Below are 16,688 nucleotides of genomic sequence, written 5' to 3'. Positions count from 1 at the left end.
CTGGCTGGGCTGGCCATCAGCACACTCTGCCAGCCCACAGCTGGGCCATGCTGGGCTGGGGGTGATGCCAGCCCCAGGGGAGCAGTGGGCCAGCAGGGTGGGGGGCATGAGGGACAGACACCCCCGGAATGCAACTGGGGCAGGAAAGCACCGCAGCAGTTTGAGGGGTGCTTGGTGGGTTGTCATGGGCAGGGCCCCAGCGGGGGAGCAGGGCTGGGTCTCCAGCCCCAAGCACACAGCAGGGAAGGCTGGGGAGAGTGAGACAGGAGCTGGTCCTCACCCACTCAGGGAGGGATGTAATGAGTATCCCTGCCCCAGCACGGAGCTGTCAGGCAGCAAGGGAGCAGCCCAGCTGGGGCAGACCCTCTCCAATTCCAGCCTCAGCATGGTCGTGCCCACCATGCTGCGTGGCTCAGGGGCAGGAGATCCATGCAGCATCCCATTCCCAGGGCTCCTAGGGCCAGTTGAGAAGCATATAAGAAGCCACCCAGCTATAAAAGGCTCTGGACCCAGCACTGTATCTGACTGGAGTTGAGCCAGGAGTTGCCAGGAAAGAGGTAGGAGCAAGGGAAAGGGCCAAGGGCCCAGCCTGGCTCCCTGGGGCCAGCAGGGCAGGGGGAGAGGAGCATGCAGGGCCAGGGGCATGTGTGGGCACAGCTGGATTTCCACCCCTCACACATGGGAGAAAGCGTGGCTCTTGCACAGTGGCTTGTCCTTCTTGGAGTAGAATGTCTTCCCTTCCAGGTTGGTCTGGCAGATCTGGGGAGAAGAGTGCAGGTGGTCAGGCTGGGGGGCTGAGTCAGCCTTTGGATCCCCCACAGCCCAGCACTGGTGTCACACAGGGACCTCCACATGGGTCTGGAACACTGCCAGGGACCAGAAGGCTCAGAGAAGAGCCCCAGACTCCCAGAATGGAGGCAAGTGGGAAAAATCTTGTGGCAGCAGGTCCCCTGTGCTGCTGGTGTAGCCCACCCAGAGCAGGACTGTCAGGGAGAGGGACAGGCCCTGCAACAGTCGGGGAGGGAGGCACACTGCTCACCGCACAGACAAAGCAAGTGTCGTGCCAGCTGAACCCCAGCGCCTCCAGGAACCGGTCCCCAGCATCGATCTTGAAGTCACAGCCACGGCACTTGGTGCCAAACATCTTCTCATAGTCTGTGAGGAAAGGCAGAGCACAGGTCAGCACTTCCATGCACTACAGCTGCTCATCCCAGAGGAGCAGGGCTGCAGCTCAGCTGGGATCCCACAGGCACATCCCTGCCAGCCCCCATCCAGGTGAGATAATGCCCTGGACACCCAGGAAAGGTGCAGGGTGGCTTGGCCACCACAGGGCTCCGGGGGAGGAGGAGAACCTCATCTCCCAGGATGCAGCAGTAGCTTTGATGTACATCCTCCCTCATTGCCATGGCAACGTAGGAGCGTGGCACTACCCTGCAGCTAGGGAGAACGAGGATGGAGCGCTCAGGGCTGTGGGATTGGGGTCTCCGTACTCCCCACAGCCCAGGGGGAGCCCCGCAGAGCTGGGCAGCTCATGCCCCCAGCCCTGTACACAGCTGCCGAGTCCCAGTGGCGCCCCAGGGCCACACGAGGTGACACATGGGGTCCCTGGGTCCTACCTCTCTCGCAGTAGGGCTGTCCCTCCTCCATGTAGAAGGCTCGGTTGCGGATGGGAGTTTTGCAGGCGTTGCAGGTGAAGCACTGCACATGCCAGGTCATCTTCAGTGCGTGCATCACCTCCTGGAGGGGAGCCACTGTCAGCCCAGGGGCAGGACCACCAAGGGCAGGAAGGGACAGAGCCAGGCACTCGCAGCACAGGACAAGGACAGGAGATGGAGGGCAGGCTGAGGGACACTCACCCCAGTGATCTTCTTCTTGCACTTGGCGCAGGTGGGTGCGTAGCGCGTGTCGTAGCACTTGGGGCAGAAGATGGAGCCTTTCTCCTCAAAGAAGCCGCCCTCATCCAGCACCTTCCTACACTGGCAGCAGACGAACTCCTCGGGGTGGTAATAATGCCCCAGCGCCACGAGGTACCGTCCCCTGTGACGGGACAGAGCCGCATCAGCCACGCCGGAGCTCAGGACGGTGGCGTGGCAGTGGTGGCAGCCGGGGCTCACCTGATGACCTTGTTGCACTTGTAGCAGAGAGGGGTGCGGCCGGGCCCCTCGGGGGCTTGCTGGGCTGCCTGCACGATGGAGCTGCGGTTCTGCATGGGGGTGGGTGTGGCCGGCTGGCTGTGCTTGCTCACCACCGTGCTCGTCTTGTCTGGGGCGTAGCGCTCGGCAAACGAGGGGTCCACAGCCCAGGGTGGGCGGCTGGTGGGGCTGGGGGTGGCACTGGGGGTCCTGGGAGCTGCACACACACACACACACACACACACACACACACACACACACACACACACAAAAGTCTTAAGGAGAATGCTCCTGATCCCTCGGCAGCCCCTCTCCAAAAAGCCCAGAGATGTTTTGCTCACCCAGTCCTGGCTCAGTCTTCATCGTTGCTCCTGGGGACGGGTCCGGCACGGAGACCTGGCTACAGAACAAGCAGTTAATCCAGCCTGCCCTGCTCGCCCCCACTGCCCAGGGGGTGCAGGCAGGGTTCCCCACCCCAACAAGCAGGTGGCCAAGCCCTCATGCCCAGTAGTAACTGGTTTAGTGATGAGGTACTGAGCCAAGGGCCTTCAGTCCTACCAAGACATAGCATCCCCACGGTCTCTGGTACCCACTGTGGTGGTCTGGGGAGTGGCAGGGGAAAAGGTTCTGGGCTTCTTCAGACCGACCAGGGACCCCAGGGACCACACAGACTTTGTCTGCCTACTAATATGTGATGATCACCCCCAGTCTCATTGGGTACAGGGGGACATGGACGTGGCCTGATGCAGGGAGCCCCAGGGTCCAGCTCAGCAGCGCTGAGAACGGGCAGGACAAGCCAGGGCTAAAGAGGTACAGCCCAATGAAAGAAGGGGGACAGGGAGAGAGGGAGAGCCAGTGGCTCTGTGCTTCTCCAAGACAAATTCAAAAAGGAGATGGCAACAAATCCATCTTTTATTTGTGTCAGAGAAAACTGGGCAGAGCTGGTACCCAAGGGCCATGGCACCAGGGCAGGAGGTGTCAAAGAGAGGTAAAGGCAAAAAATGGGGTGCTGTCCACCCCCCTGCCTGGCTGCACAGAACAAGGAACAACCCTGACAAGCTGGTGACATCCACGAGCTCGGCTGCCCCGCAGACCCACGCCAGGCTTGCAGGACACTGTGCCCCAGATACAGATGCTGCCCAAACATCACAACAACCCAGTGAGATTTGGCCAGTGCCATCAGCCACTCCCAACCCACTGTTTCTGGGGCACCACGGTGCAGCTCAGCATTCCCAGCTGAGAGGCAGCAATGCCCAAGGGGTTCTGCCCAGGATGTGCAGCCCCCCAGCTCCTGCTGCCACACACTCCCCTTACCTGGGCTTCCTAACAAACACATCATCATGATCCTCCACTGAGCGCAGCAGGAGAGAAAGGAGGAAACAGTCAGTCCTCACAGACAGAGGCCCAGGCACAACAAGAGGGGAAAGGGGGGAAAAGAGGAAAACCAACCTCTCCTCCCACCAACCCCTGGCCCAAAACAAAGCCCTGCTCCACCACAGGTCAGGCCAAGACCCCAGACTGGTGTCACCACCACGAGACCACGTACAGCCCCACCAGCTCCCACTGACACAGCCACCCCACAGGGATCACACGGGGCCAAAATCAACACTCCAGTGCCACTCCAGATTCTGCCAGACCCTGGCAGCCCAGCACCCCTGGGCAGTGCCAGGCCCAGTGGGGACTCACTCTCATCTGTGCCCGTCAGCTGGGCCAGTTTGCGGAAGGAGCGGGACTGCGAGGTGCCGGTGCGGGGCTGCCAGTCCTCAGCATCCTCTATCAGTCGCAGCTTCCCGGGGTTGCACCCAGGGGTGCTGGGGGGCTCCAGAGGCTGCGGGGGCTGTCTGTGAGTGACAGAGGGCAGGAGCTCAGCCAGCACAAAGCACAGACCCTGCTCTGGAACAGGGAAGCACTCCAAAAGGTGCTCTGGCACATGGCAACATCTCTGCCAGACCCTGGCACTCACCGCTGCTCCACCGTGCCCCAGCTGGACCCATGGGTATCCCTGTGGCATCAGAAAAAATGGTGGCACAGCAGTCAGTGGCTGATCCATGGCTCAGCCCATGCTTTGCATATGCACCCAAAATCTCAGAGATACAAGAACCTCGTGGAAATGCTGACAGCATTCACTCCTGACCAGCCTTGCAGCCATTCCATGACCCCACATATCGTGCCCCAGGTACAGTGCCTGCCCTGTGACTCCAAAAATGCCCAGCAAAGTGTTGTGTCACCAGCCATCCCCAGACATTGAGCTGCATATTAACCTCCCCAGCCTGGTGCCAGCAGTGTTCAGTGAGTCTTGCCTGCACACCCATTTAGGGACAAACTGTCTGGCCAGTGGGTGTCCAGGCAGGAACCTCCCAAGGTGAAGGTCAAAGCAGTGGCTGAGCACTGGCAGTGCCTGTTGTGGGCTGAGCACAGGGTGGGTTCTGCAGCTCCACCACTACCTCAGCTCTGGGAGAGGACAAAGAGGGAGAGAAGAATCTGCAACAGGGCAAAGACTTTGCCCAGAGTCATGAGAAGTAGTGATGCTGAAGGAAAATGAGCCAGCAGCACTCACCCAGCTCTGCCACACCAGGCTCACAGGACAATGTGCCCCAGCTGCAGGTGCTACCCAGCACCTCCCGACAACCAATAGCCAGGTTTTCCCAGTGCCATCAGCCTCCTCCACTCCTTGTATGCCCCAAAGGCTAAGGTGCAGCTCAGCATCTCCAGCTCAGAGTCAGCAGTGCCCAGATACCTGGGACATGCAGCTTCAGCACATGCTCCCTTACCTGGGCTTTTTAACAATCTCACCCTCACCATCCTCCACTGCAGCAGGAGAGAAAGTGGGAGATGGCATCAGTCTGCAGTGACTGATGCCCGGGAAAGGAAAGGGAAAGGAAAGGGAAAGGGAAAAGAGGAAAACCAACCTCCCCACCCACCAGGCCCTCACCCCATCACACAGCTCTGCTTGGCCACAGGGCAGAGCATGGTCCCAGACCAGCACCACCATGAGCCCACACACAGCCCCGGGCAGTTCCTGCAGGCTCAGCTGCCCTCAAGGGGTGACTTGGCGCCAAAATCAAACTCCTGATGCCACATCACCTCACTGCCTCTCCCAGCTTCTGGCTATGCCAAAACAGTCCCACATCCCCAGGCAGTGCCAGGCCCTGTGGGGACTCACTCTCATCTGTGCCCGTCAGCTGGGCCAGTTTGCGGAAGGAGCGGGACTGCGAGGTGCCGGTGCGGGGCTGCCAGCCCTCAGCGTCCTCTATCAGTCGCAGCTTCCCAGGATCACACCCGGGGGTGCTGGGGGGCTCCAGAGGCTCCCTGTGAGTGACAGAGGGCAGGAGCTCAGCCAGCACAAAGCACAGACCCTGCCCAACACTGCAGCACGGGGCAGTGCTGCCAAAGGTGAGCTGGCACATGGCAACACCTCTGCTGGACTGTGGCACTCACCGCTGCTCCACTATGCCCCAGATGGACCCATGGGAATCCCTGTGACATTGGAAAAAACAGCAGCACAACAGTCACTGTTTGACCATGCCTGCAATATGCACCCACAGCCCCATGGAGGCATGAGCCACATGGAAATACTGACAGCAGCCTTGCAGCTGCTCCACAGCTGCACGGGATCAAAGCACCAAGACCAGATGCTGCCCAGCACCTCCCAACATCTCCAGCAAGGTGTTGTGATTGTCACCAGCCACCCCTACCCAGGTGGGTGCTTGGGGCAAGACCCTCCTGAGGTGATGGTCAGAGCAGTGGCTGAGCGCTGGCAGTGCCCGTTGTGCAGCTCTGAAAACACCTCAGTTCTGGGAGAGGGGAGAGAGAGGGAGAGGAACCCCCAGCAGTGCAAAGAACACCTCCAGAGTGACTGCAAGCAGCAAGGGTGAAGTGGCTGTGGGGGTTGAGCCTGGCATGGGTACCTTGTGGCTCTCGCTGCTGCCCTTACCTGGGCTTTTTAACGGGCTCATCCTCACCATCATCCACTGAGGACACCAGGAGAGAGAGGGGGAGATGGAGTCAGTCTGCGGCAACTGAGGCCCAGGCACAGCAGGAAGGAAAGGGAAGGGAAGGGAAGGGAAAGGAAGGAAAAATGCCCTTTCCTCCCACAGCCCTCCTGCCCCAACACACAGCTTGGCCACAGGGCAGCACAGAGCTCCAGCCCAGCCACACCACCACGAGCCCACAAAGCCCTGGGCAGCCCCTGCTGGTTCAGATGCCACAGAGGGCCCAAATGGGGACAAAACCAATGCCCTGCTGTAACAACACACCACAGCCTTTACCAGCTGCCCCAGCAAAGCTGGGCACACCTGGGCAGCCAGCCAGTGCCAGGCTCTGTGGGAACTCACTGCTGTTTGCTCCCACCAGCCGGGCCAGTTTGCGGAAGGAACGGGACTGGGAGGTCCAGGTGTGGGGCTTTGAGTCCACAATGTCCTCTAACATCTTCAGCTTCACAGGGTCACACACAGTGTCACTGGGGGGCTCCAGAGCCTGTGGGGGCTGCCTGTGAGTGACAGAGGGCAGGAGCTCAGCACCAGGACTGGACCCTGCTCTGGAATAGGGAAGCATCCCCAGAGATGCCCTGGTACATGCCAACACCTCTGCCAGAACCTGGCACTCACCGATGTTGCCCCGTGCCCCAGTTGGACCCATGGGCATCCCTGTGGTATCAGAAAGAATGGTGGCACAACAGTCAGTGTCTGACCAGCCCATCCCTCCCCACACGCATCCACAGCCCCAGAGACGCACGAGCCTTGTGGAAATGCTGACAGCGTTCACTCCTCATCAGCCTTGCAGCCATTCCCTGGCCCCATATGACACTGTGCCCCAGGTCTGGTTGAGTTCCCTACCCTCAACTCCCAACACCCCCAGCAAGGTGCTGTCAGTGCCACCAGCCACCCCTGCCCACTGTGTTCAGCACACTGTGCTGCATCTCGGCCTCTCCAGCTTGGTGCCAGCAGTGCCAAGCAGGTCCTGCCTGCACACCCAGCATGAGGACACCTGATCTGGGGACAGCCTGCCTGGCTGGTGGGTGTCTGGGCAGGACCCTCCTGAGGTGACAGAGCAGTGGCTGAGCACTGGCAGCGTCAGTGGGGTGAGCCTGTGGCTATGCCAACAGGCTCTAGGAAAAAGGAAAGGACAGGATAGAGGGTGGAGGATAAGGAGAGGAAAGAAGAAACAGCAACAGAGCAAAGAGCTTCCCCTGAGTGACTGCAAGCAGTGAGAGAGAACAAGCCTTGTGGGCTGAGCCCAGGGTGGGCACTCTGTGGCTCCTGCTGTTGCCCTGGCACACGATCCCCTTACCTGGGCTTTTTAATAAATTCATCCTCACCATCCTCCACTGAGTGCAGCAGGAGAGAAAGGGGGAGATGGAGTCAGTCTGCAGCAACTAAGGTCCAGGAAAAGCAGGAAGGGAAAGGAGGAAAACCAACCTCTCCACTCGCCTGGCCCCACAGCACAGCCCTGTCTGGCCACAGGGCAGAGCACAAACCCAGACCAGCAGCACCACCATGAGCCCACACACAGCCCCGGGCAGATCTCGCCGGCTCAGCTGCTCTCAGGGAGTTAAGTGGGCCAAAACCAACACTCCCGGGTGCTACATCACCCCACGGCTCCTCCCAGCTTCTGGTTACCCCAAAACAGTCCCACATCCCCAGGCAGTGCCAGGCCCTGTGGGAACTCACTGCCATCTGTGCCCGTCAGCTGGGCCAGTTTGCGGAAGGAGCGGGACTGGGAGGTGCCGGTGCGGGGCTGCCAGTCCTCAGCATCCTCTAACATCCTCAACTTCCCAGGATCACACCCGGGGGTGCTGGGGGGCTCCAGAGGCTGTGGGGGCTGCCTGTGAGTGACAGAGGGCCGGAACTTCAGCAAGCACAAAGCACAGACCCTGCTTCAGCACAGGGCAGTGCTGCCAAATGTGCCCTCACCAGACCCTGGCACTCACCACTGCTCCACTGCGCCCCAGCTGGACCCATGGGCATCCCTGTGATATTGAAAAGAACGGCAGCACAACACTCAGTATTTGACCACAACACAGCCCATCCCTCACAAATGCACTCCAGAAGCAGGAGAAGTCGGAGACACTCAGCCAGCTCTGCCCTGCCATCCCACAGCCCCACGCCAGGCTCACAGCACGCTGTCCCGCTGCTGCCTAGCACCTCCCAATACCCCCAGCAAGGTGTTCTCAGTGCACCAGCCTTCTCCAGATCTCTTTTCCTCAAGAAGCAATGGCAGAGCTTGGCCTCCCCAGCTTGGTGCCAGCAGTGCCCAGCAGGTCCTACCCAGCACAGGACATCTTGTCTGGCTGGTGGGTGTCCCGGCAGGACCCTCCTGAGGTGATGGCCAGAGCAGTGGCTGAGCTCTGGCAGTGCCCACTGTGGGGTGAGCGCAGGGTGAGCTCTGCAGCTCCACCAACAGCTCAACTCTTGGAGACGGAGAGAAAAAACAGCAACAGAGCAAAGAGCTTCCCCTGAGTGACTGCAAGCAGTAAGAGAGAACCAGGCGTGTGGGCTGAGCCTGGGGTGGGCACCTTGTGGCTCCTGCTGCTGCTCCAGCACATGCTCCCCTTACCTGGGCTTTTTAACAAGCTCGTCCTCACCATCCTCCACTGAGCACAGCAGGAGAGAAAGGGGGAGATGGAGTCAGTCTGCAGCAACTGAGGCCCAGAGACAGTGGAAAGGGAAAAGGAACAGGAAAGGGAAAAGGTCCTCTCCTCCCACTGCCCACCTGTCCCAATACACAGCCCTGCCTGGCAATGGGGCAGAGCACGGCCCCAGCTCAGCGGCACCACCACGAGCCCACACAGCCCCAGGCAGCTCTGCCTGGCTTGACTGCCCCACAGGGCCAAAACCAACACTCCACAAAGCACCAAACCCTTTATCCAGCTCCAGCTTCCCCAGCAAAGCTGGGCAGTCAGGCAGTGCCAGGCCCCGTGGGAACTCACTGGCGTCTGCGCCCACCAGGCGGGACAGTTTGCGGAAGGAACGGGACTGGGAGGTCCAGCTGGGGGGCTTTGAGTCGTCAATGTCCTCTAACATCCGCAGCTTCACAGGGTCACACACAGGGGTGCTGGGGGGCTCCAGCAGCTGTGGGGGCTGCCTGTGAGTGACAGAGTCATCTGTCAAATCTGACAGACCTCCTGGGGCTGTCCCCCACCTTTCCCAGCACAGAATCACAGCACACCAGTACCAGAGACATCACACTTTGTCTTCCTCCCCACCCCCAACTGCTCCCTCACAAAGGCTGGGTCTTTGAAGGACTGACTCTGGAATGACCATCACCATTCCTGGCAATTTGAAACTGGCCCCAAGGGCCAGAAAGAGAAAGGACAGAGCAAGAATAAGCCAAGGTCAAAAAACACCATCAGGGAAGCTGCACCACAGCCGTCTATGGCAGTACCACCTGGCCATGGGCACAGTGCCCAGCATGGCCCATCAGCCCTTGCCCGGCACAGCCACATCTTGGGGAACAGGGAATGGATCACACAAGGACACTCCAGGGCCCCAGCAGCTGGCAGAGACAGGCAGCTGTCCCCTCTACACTGGGGACAGCTTGGTGCCAGCAGTGACCCACCCACATGGGCAGAGCAGCACCTGCTGCCCATCCCCAGGCTGGCCCTGCCCTGAAGGACAGGGCACTGGCAGGGAAGAGGCATGCAGGGAGGATAGAGAGAGCAGGTAAAAGGCTTACTGACTTGTCAAGGCTCAGCACCTGTAGGGAGAGGGAAAGAGAAAGGGAGGAGAGAAAGAAAGAAAAAGGAAGGTGAAATTAGACCTACAGCACCCAAGAAGTTTCCAGAGCTCACCTATGGCCTGCATTAGCCCCCTATCCCTGAGTCTCACACCCAGCTCACCCAGGGCTGAGAGTACACTGGACACAGAGGCAGATGCCAGTGCACCAGACTGTGCTCCCTCAGCCCCCAGAACATGCCTGGATGCCCACAGCAGTCAGTGCCACATCCTGCCCCACTGCCCCGTTCCTGGGCACTACGGCAGCTCTGGCAGGAGGAGCAGGGACCAGCAGCTGCTGCACACATGCAGCAGAGCCAGGGAACAGAGTGGCAGGGCTGGAGGCCATCACTCTGCCCAGCCCCTTCCTGCAGCCAGGGGAATGGCAGGACTTCCCCAGGCAGGCACCAGCCGGTAGTCACAGCCAGCCACCGTTTCCCTGCCACTGCAAATGCCAGCCAGTGTCCTGCTACAGCCACCATGTCAAGCCTGGCAGAGTCCCCACAGGCTGACACGTCCCTGAGCAAGGGCCCGGCACGAGCGTGGCTGTGTGTCCCTGTGTGAGACAGCTCTGTTGTGCCACCTCAGCACCAGCCACCGGTTCCTCTGGCACGGGCACTGTCACCCGCTCCCACCCAGGGTGCCTGGCATGCAAGGCGCAGCAGGGCGGGGCAGCAGGCTCCCCCCGATCCTCAGGGAGCAGGATGGACAGCAACATACCCGTTGTGCTGGGGGGTGCAGGCGGGCGCCAGGGGCGCGTACGTCACGGGTTTCGTCACCAGCCCTGGCCGTGGGTTCGGAGGTGAGCCGGCCCCGAAAGGCCGGGCTGTTTTGTTGAGGGCGGTGCTGGGAGCGAAGTTATATTTCAGGGGTTCAGAGCAGGGGAGTGAGTCCTGAGCGAGACAAAACACACAGACACGGCTCACACGTCAAGCAGCATGCAAGGGGCAGCCCTGGGCCAGGCAGCGCAGCAGGCAGCCAGGGAGGAAAGCCGGACAGCACGTGCACCTTGGAGACCAGGCTCTGCCAGGTTGGCACTCACTCCACCGGGCACCTGGCCCAGCGACAGCAGGTCACAAACCCAGCCTGAGGGTCATTTGAAGATTAGTAGGTGCCCCGGACACTCACTGCTGCCTGTGGCAGGGCGGTGCATGCACACACGCCAACTGCAACTGTCCCACGGCACAAAGCTGAACACATGCAGGTGGCTTCTGCCCAGGAGCCACCAGTCACCAGCCCCAGCCCTGTCTCCCTGTGCCAGGGCACTCCCCAGCACTAACAAACATGGTGCTGCACCTGCCCAGCCTCCTCCCCTGTTCTGGCCCCTCTGCATCCCTGCCCACACCCAGCACCAGCAGGGGCACAGACAATCTGGGCTCAGGCACCTACTGCGCAGATCCCGCTCCCTCTGATCATCCATGGTGCCAGAGGTCAGAGCTGCTCCTCCAGCTGGGCTTCCTAGACCTTCAAAACACACCCCAGCCCCCTAAAAGCCCCAAGAGCAAAGTCCATTTGTTTCACTACACTGAGATTCCCTTCCCCTGAGATGAGGCTGAGCTGCCACTGCGGCACCAGAAGCAACACGTACCTTCTGTGGCTTCCCCAGCTGGTTCTGGGCTCTGCAAGAGAGGAGACAGATGGGCAGGTACTGGAGTTGGTCCAGACACCACCAGCATGCTGGTACCCCAAGGATGCAGCACCCAGCCGAGGGGAAACACGGCCAGCTGGCACTGCCCTGTGGCTTGAAGTCAGGTTAAGCCTTATCCAGGCAAGCAGAACCCTTGGACGCAGCCAGGGACTTCCAGGCTCTAAGGAGCAGTGATGCTGGGAGATGGCGATACCAGGAGGTGGCACCAGGCAGAGGGCCCTGATTACACTCAAGTCATACCAGAACCCCATGTTTGAGGGACCCACGATTCCTACCTGCTCAAGGTGAGGCAAAGCCTGTCCCCACAGGCACGGATCCTGTTCTGGGCCTCGATGTGTGTCATGGCACTGGTGCTCTCCCCGTCGATGTACAGCACCCAGTCGCCCACTCCTACGCCGGCCTGGGCTGCCTTCCCACCCAGAGTCAGCTGCAGGATAGACAGAGTTAGGGAGAGCTGGAACAGCCAAGCAGTGACGTGGGAGTAGAGGGACAACCTCATGAGGGCAGGGGCCTTCCAAGGCGTAGGATCCCCAGCCCAGCACAGGACACCACACAGACCTGACCCAGGGGAAAGCGGGGACCCCCACATTACTCCCCATTTCCCAGTTCATGAGCCCAGAGCAGCCTCTTCCCCTTGGCAGCAGCAGAAGGCAAAGCACTTCTCCAGGGCACTGCCCAGCCCTTGCCCTCTGGCATGCCTAGGGACCCTGCCAGCACAGCAGGGCCTCATTGCCATGATGCCAAACACAGAGGCTGCGCTGCCTCATCCTCAAAGCCCAGCCACCCCCTGGAGTCACCCCTGTGGTCCCAGGGCAGGAAGAGAGCGCAGTGAGTCAGGGCCCCCTGGGCAGCCTACAGCTCACTGCAAACCACAGGCATGTCCAGCCCATCGCCTGGGGCGGGGAAGGACAGGGGAGGCACCCCTCGAGCACTCCCCCAGCCGCCTGCGCTCCCGTCCCGTTCCCACCAGGCACAGACATTACCTCATTCCCACAGAGGAGCAGGAGCCCTGCCGGGGCAGGGAGACACCCGCCCCCACCCCTGTCATCCCGCTGGGACAGCCGGGAGCACAGCCACAAGCTTCCCTTCCCGGCCACGGTGCCAGGGATGCGCCTTGGCCCTGCTATGGCTCCATGGCACGGCTGAACGCCAGCCCCGTGCTGGGAAGTGGAGGCTGCCCTCCCCTCCCACCAGGGATGCACAGCCAGAGGCGAGCAGGGCCCGGAGCACTGCACACAGCTCCCAGGCACTGACAGACAGACAGACAGACAGACGTGGGCAGGCTGCAGCCATTCCTGCTCCTCCAGCATGGAAGAACTCGAGGCGCTTGGACCCAGACCAAGTATTTCCTCAAGTCCTGTTCGACATGAACATAAAAGGAGCGAGCCAGATTCCCAGCACTGTCAGAGGGCTGAAAAATCCTTGCCACAGAGTCCCGGCCCCTCCTTGCAGAACCCGGCTCACCCTGGAGTCACACATCCCTCCTCTAGGCCAATACCAGCCCTCCATGCAAGGCCAAATACTACATATGGACTGGATGTGGCCCAGTTCCACCTGCATCCCAGTGCTATTCCCAGCAGGACATGGGCAGTCCCACCCTGTACCCCCACACTGCCCTCCCATTCCTCCAGCCTGGCACAGGAGGGTGCCCTCAGCAGCAGTGATGCCCCCAGCTCCTGGCCATGCTGCTGCAAGCCCCAGCTTGCTGCTCTGGAAGGCTGGGGAAGGCACAGGGCAGCTGCGTGGGTTTTGAGGCAGGAGCAGGAGTTGGGAGAGGTTTTCACACGACTGCCCAGGAAGGGGAGAGCACGTCAGGCTGCGTCATGAAGCCTCACCCAGCCTGGTCAGCACTTCCCGTCCCCCTCCATGCCAACGTGCAGGAAACCCCTTTGACAGGTGCCAGCACAGCCAGGAGCCATGGCAGTGCCAGCCCTCCTACTTCCCACCCAGACCCGCTAACCAAGCCTTCCTTCCTCCCCTCTCCACCCAGTCTTTTGTTCCCCGCACCTCCATCACCACGTCCAGAGAGGTGCTCACTTACTGCCCTGTCCAGAGGCCTCCAGGACAGAGTCTCCCTCAGTGCTTTCCCACCCAAGTGCCTCTCCTCTATCCCAGCTGGCAGATGCCAGGATGTGACACACAGCATCCAGCTATCCAGACTGCAGTCCTTATCCCAGCTCCAGCACAGGGACCATGGTTTACAGCCTGCCTAGCCAGGATGCCAGCATCCTAGCAGAGCCCCGTGCCACAGGAGGTAAAGGTCAGAGGGCCATGGTGGCACCTCTTTTGTGTGATCAGTGAGCTGAAACAGCCTCACTGCTCACCCAGGAGTGCCATAGAGATGGACACAGCTGAAAGCCAAGCCAATGGACACACCAGCACAGTTGTCCTGTGCTGTGCACCACTGCAGACCAGGGCCCTACTGCAGCCCACAAAGCTGGGGCAGGATGCTTCCTTCCAGCTGCTGCAGCAGGGCCAGCTCACAGGAAGCAGTGGCAAGGACAGCAGCATGCTCTGGGTCTGGGGATGCCTCTGGAGAGCAGAGCAGCGCAGGCTCACACTTTCCCATCAGAGCACACTGCCCTGCCATGCAGACCAGTCTCACCAGAGAGCCCCCAAAGCTGGCTGCATCCCCTGGGAATGTCCCTGCTGCTCCTGCCCTGCCCAGGACGGCAGCACTGCCCAAGCCTCACCAAGAACTGCTTCACGAGGCCCCTGCCCCAGGCTCTGGGAGGCTCCTCCATCCAACCAGACCCTTTGTTAAGAACTGGCTCACAGCCAAGAGAAACATTTTTTAGAGAATAAACTCGCTGAATCTGCCTCTGCCTGCTCAGCAGAGATCAGCAGGCCCCAGGGCAGCGGCACAGGCGACTCCAGCCTCACACAGTGCCCTCAGGGCCCGTGCTCCCTGCTGGGATGCTGTGGAGATCTGTGCCCTCTGGGGCAGGTGTGCAGTGCCCGGCTCGTGCCAGGGGCAGGTCCCCACGCAGCACTCAATGCCACAAGCAAAGCTGTCCTTTGAGAAGCAGCGTCCATGCCAGCTGCCCCAGCGCCAGCGGCGCAGGCGATGCAGGCACATTCCAAGGCTTATAAGGCAATTGCGTGGCCAAAGCTGTGGCCAGCACCCGCCCAGGGACGGGGACCTGCACACAGCCGGGGTCAAACCCGGGAACATTGCAACGGGAGAGGCTCAAACCAGCGGCCACGGGCACAACCAGCTGTGGCACAATGGCTCTCACTGGAGAAATGGTAGAGCTTAGTGGAAAGAGTCACATCCCTGTGCAGGCAGCAGTGCAGCTTCCTCCTCTCCATGCCCATTTCAGGAGTGACCTCCTGGGAGCTGGGAGCTGTGCTGTGGAAAGGAGGGCAGAAGGGCACTGGCTTGGTCCTGGCATGACAAGCCCAGTGCTGGGGTGCAGACCAGGAAGGCAGTCCCACATCTCAGAGAGCAGATCCCCTCCTGCTGTGGTGGGAACACTCCGGAAGGGGCCTCCCCTGCCCCCCCCTCTGCAGAGGCTGTGCAGAATTTCACGTTTCTGCCTGCAGCTCTCTGCCCGGAACACCCCCGTGCTGGGCTGCAGCTGATAAGGGACCAAGGAGGCTACGTGGAGCCAGGCAGGGCAGGATGCAGCATTCCCGGGGCCCCAGCTCATCTACATCCCCCATACCGCTCTGCCTCAGCCACTGCGGCCTCCCTCCCACAGAGGCAAGAGGAAGGATGGGTGTCACCAGCCTTGGTTTCTCTTACCCTGGAGATGGAGAGTGGCATGCTGAAATCCTTCCCTCCCTGCAGCCTGAAGCCCCAGGGTGCCGGCCCATTCAGCATCACCTTGTAGGACTCCATGTCGCCCATCTCTGTAAGGGAAGAGGGTGCGATCCCAGTGTTAGGGAATGTGGAAACAATGCAGGGAGAGCAGGCGAGGAGAGGGCTCGGTGCCTGGCAGGGTAGGACAGGAGGCAGGTCACATTTCCAGCTGTAACTCCACCCTTACCATCCTACACTGTGGTTAGAGACGCACCCCAAATCCATCAGCATCTCCTCCAGCAACGTCAGAGCTGAGGGGCCCAGGCTATCACTGACTAGTGCCAGGGAGCCAGGCACAGCCCTGCTGCCACCCACAGTGGAGTGTCTGTGGGCTCTGCTCTCTTCCCAAACCTGGGATGTGCTCTCCTTTGCAGCACCCCAGGAACTTCTGCTGCTGAGAGCCAAGGCTGTTCAGAACACAGAGGAGCAACAGCAGGTACAGAACGATAGGAACCAGAAGCATTTTTGCCGGATGAATTAGCAGCAGCAGCACAGGAGCTGCGTGATGCCACCCGAGGCGCTGGCAGAGCTGCCGGGCTGGCGCTCCGGCAGCCGGCCGAGCAGATGCTCCCTGGGAGCGAGCCCATCTCCGGGGCTTCGGCAGGAGGGAATCCCGGCGCTCCCCTGCCTGACAGCTGTCAGCGGGCCAAGGCTCTGGACAGACGGGCCAGCGCCAGCCTCTTGTCACCTTTTACCTGGAAGAAGCCGCCAGACCCCTGCGAACGGCCCCAGGACCTTCCTCCCGAGGGCGGACAGGGCCGGCTGCGGGGCTCCCCACGCCTCGCACGGGCCGGCCGCAGGGCCGGGGGCCAGCGTGCCCCCGCTCTCCCCGGGCCGGTGCGGTCTATATAAGGCGTGTAAGACGACACCAGTCCGCTCCCTGCTCGGGAGGGCCGGGGGAAGAGCTGCGTGTCAGGCATTCCCGGCGCCCGGGAGCCGCGCAAGCCCCAGCGAGGCGCCGGGACGGGGCGGCCCGGAGCGGGCGGGTACCCCCCGCCCCTCCGCGGCGGGACGGGGCCCGAGTGCACCGGGGGTCCCCGGCGTGCACAAGCTGAGCAGCTCTGCTTATTGCTGGGAAGCCACACCCTGACCCGCGAGGGGCCTCAGGACCCCTCCCCATCCCACACCGCCCCCCTCTCCAGGGCTTGGGGACGCTGGTTCTGCCCCGCACGGGCCCGACCCTGACCACCCACCTTCCCCTTAAGCCAGGCCTCAGCCCTCCACCCCTCACGCTCCCATCCCCTCGGCAGAGGACGGAGCCCCCCGCCACGGCCCGGCTTCCCGGACTCACCCGCGGCCAGCGGGGCCCGGCGAAGCGGGCGGTAGCGGAGCGGTGCGGGCCGACGCGGGACTCGAACCCGGGCACCGCCCCCGCCCGGCCCGGCCCCACC

General features: G+C 61.4%; 1 protein-coding gene across 3 annotated transcripts; it reads right to left on the bottom strand.

Moving 5' to 3' along the window:
• Window positions 1–536: 536 nt before the first annotated feature.
• On the bottom strand, window positions 537–16,653 carry PDLIM7 (PDZ and LIM domain 7). 3 transcript variants are annotated; one of them, XM_084216107.1, is made up of 25 exons: window positions 16,589–16,653; window positions 15,241–15,347; window positions 11,768–11,919; window positions 11,433–11,463; window positions 9,811–9,827; window positions 9,061–9,215; window positions 8,688–8,724; window positions 8,062–8,100; window positions 7,802–7,956; window positions 7,422–7,458; window positions 6,740–6,778; window positions 6,467–6,621; window positions 6,067–6,103; window positions 5,571–5,609; window positions 5,296–5,441; window positions 4,904–4,940; window positions 4,096–4,134; window positions 3,819–3,973; window positions 3,447–3,483; window positions 2,474–2,532; window positions 2,115–2,349; window positions 1,857–2,037; window positions 1,617–1,737; window positions 1,040–1,155; window positions 537–759 (listed from the first exon to the last, which is right to left on the bottom strand). In XM_084216107.1, the coding sequence occupies exons 2-25, from the start codon at window positions 15,343–15,345 to the stop codon at window positions 673–675; spliced, it is 2,211 nt and encodes a 736-aa protein (XP_084072233.1). In that variant the 5' UTR covers window positions 15,346–15,347; window positions 16,589–16,653; the 3' UTR covers window positions 537–672. The 3 variants fall into 3 exon arrangements, with proteins under 3 accessions (XP_084072233.1, XP_084072234.1, XP_084072235.1); XM_084216108.1 differs by lacking the exons at window positions 3,447–3,483; window positions 3,819–3,973; window positions 4,096–4,134; ... (10 more) ...; window positions 9,061–9,215; window positions 9,811–9,827 and adding an exon at window positions 10,565–10,737; XM_084216109.1 differs by lacking the exons at window positions 3,447–3,483; window positions 3,819–3,973; window positions 4,096–4,134; ... (9 more) ...; window positions 8,688–8,724; window positions 9,061–9,215.
• Between the last annotated feature and the right edge of the window lie 35 nt (window positions 16,654–16,688).

Source organism: Fringilla coelebs (assembly GCF_963513975.1).
Source record: "Fringilla coelebs genome assembly, chromosome: 15".
NCBI classification, from domain to species: domain Eukaryota; kingdom Metazoa; phylum Chordata; class Aves; order Passeriformes; family Fringillidae; genus Fringilla; species Fringilla coelebs.
This window is presented reverse-complemented; position numbering and strand designations above follow the sequence as displayed.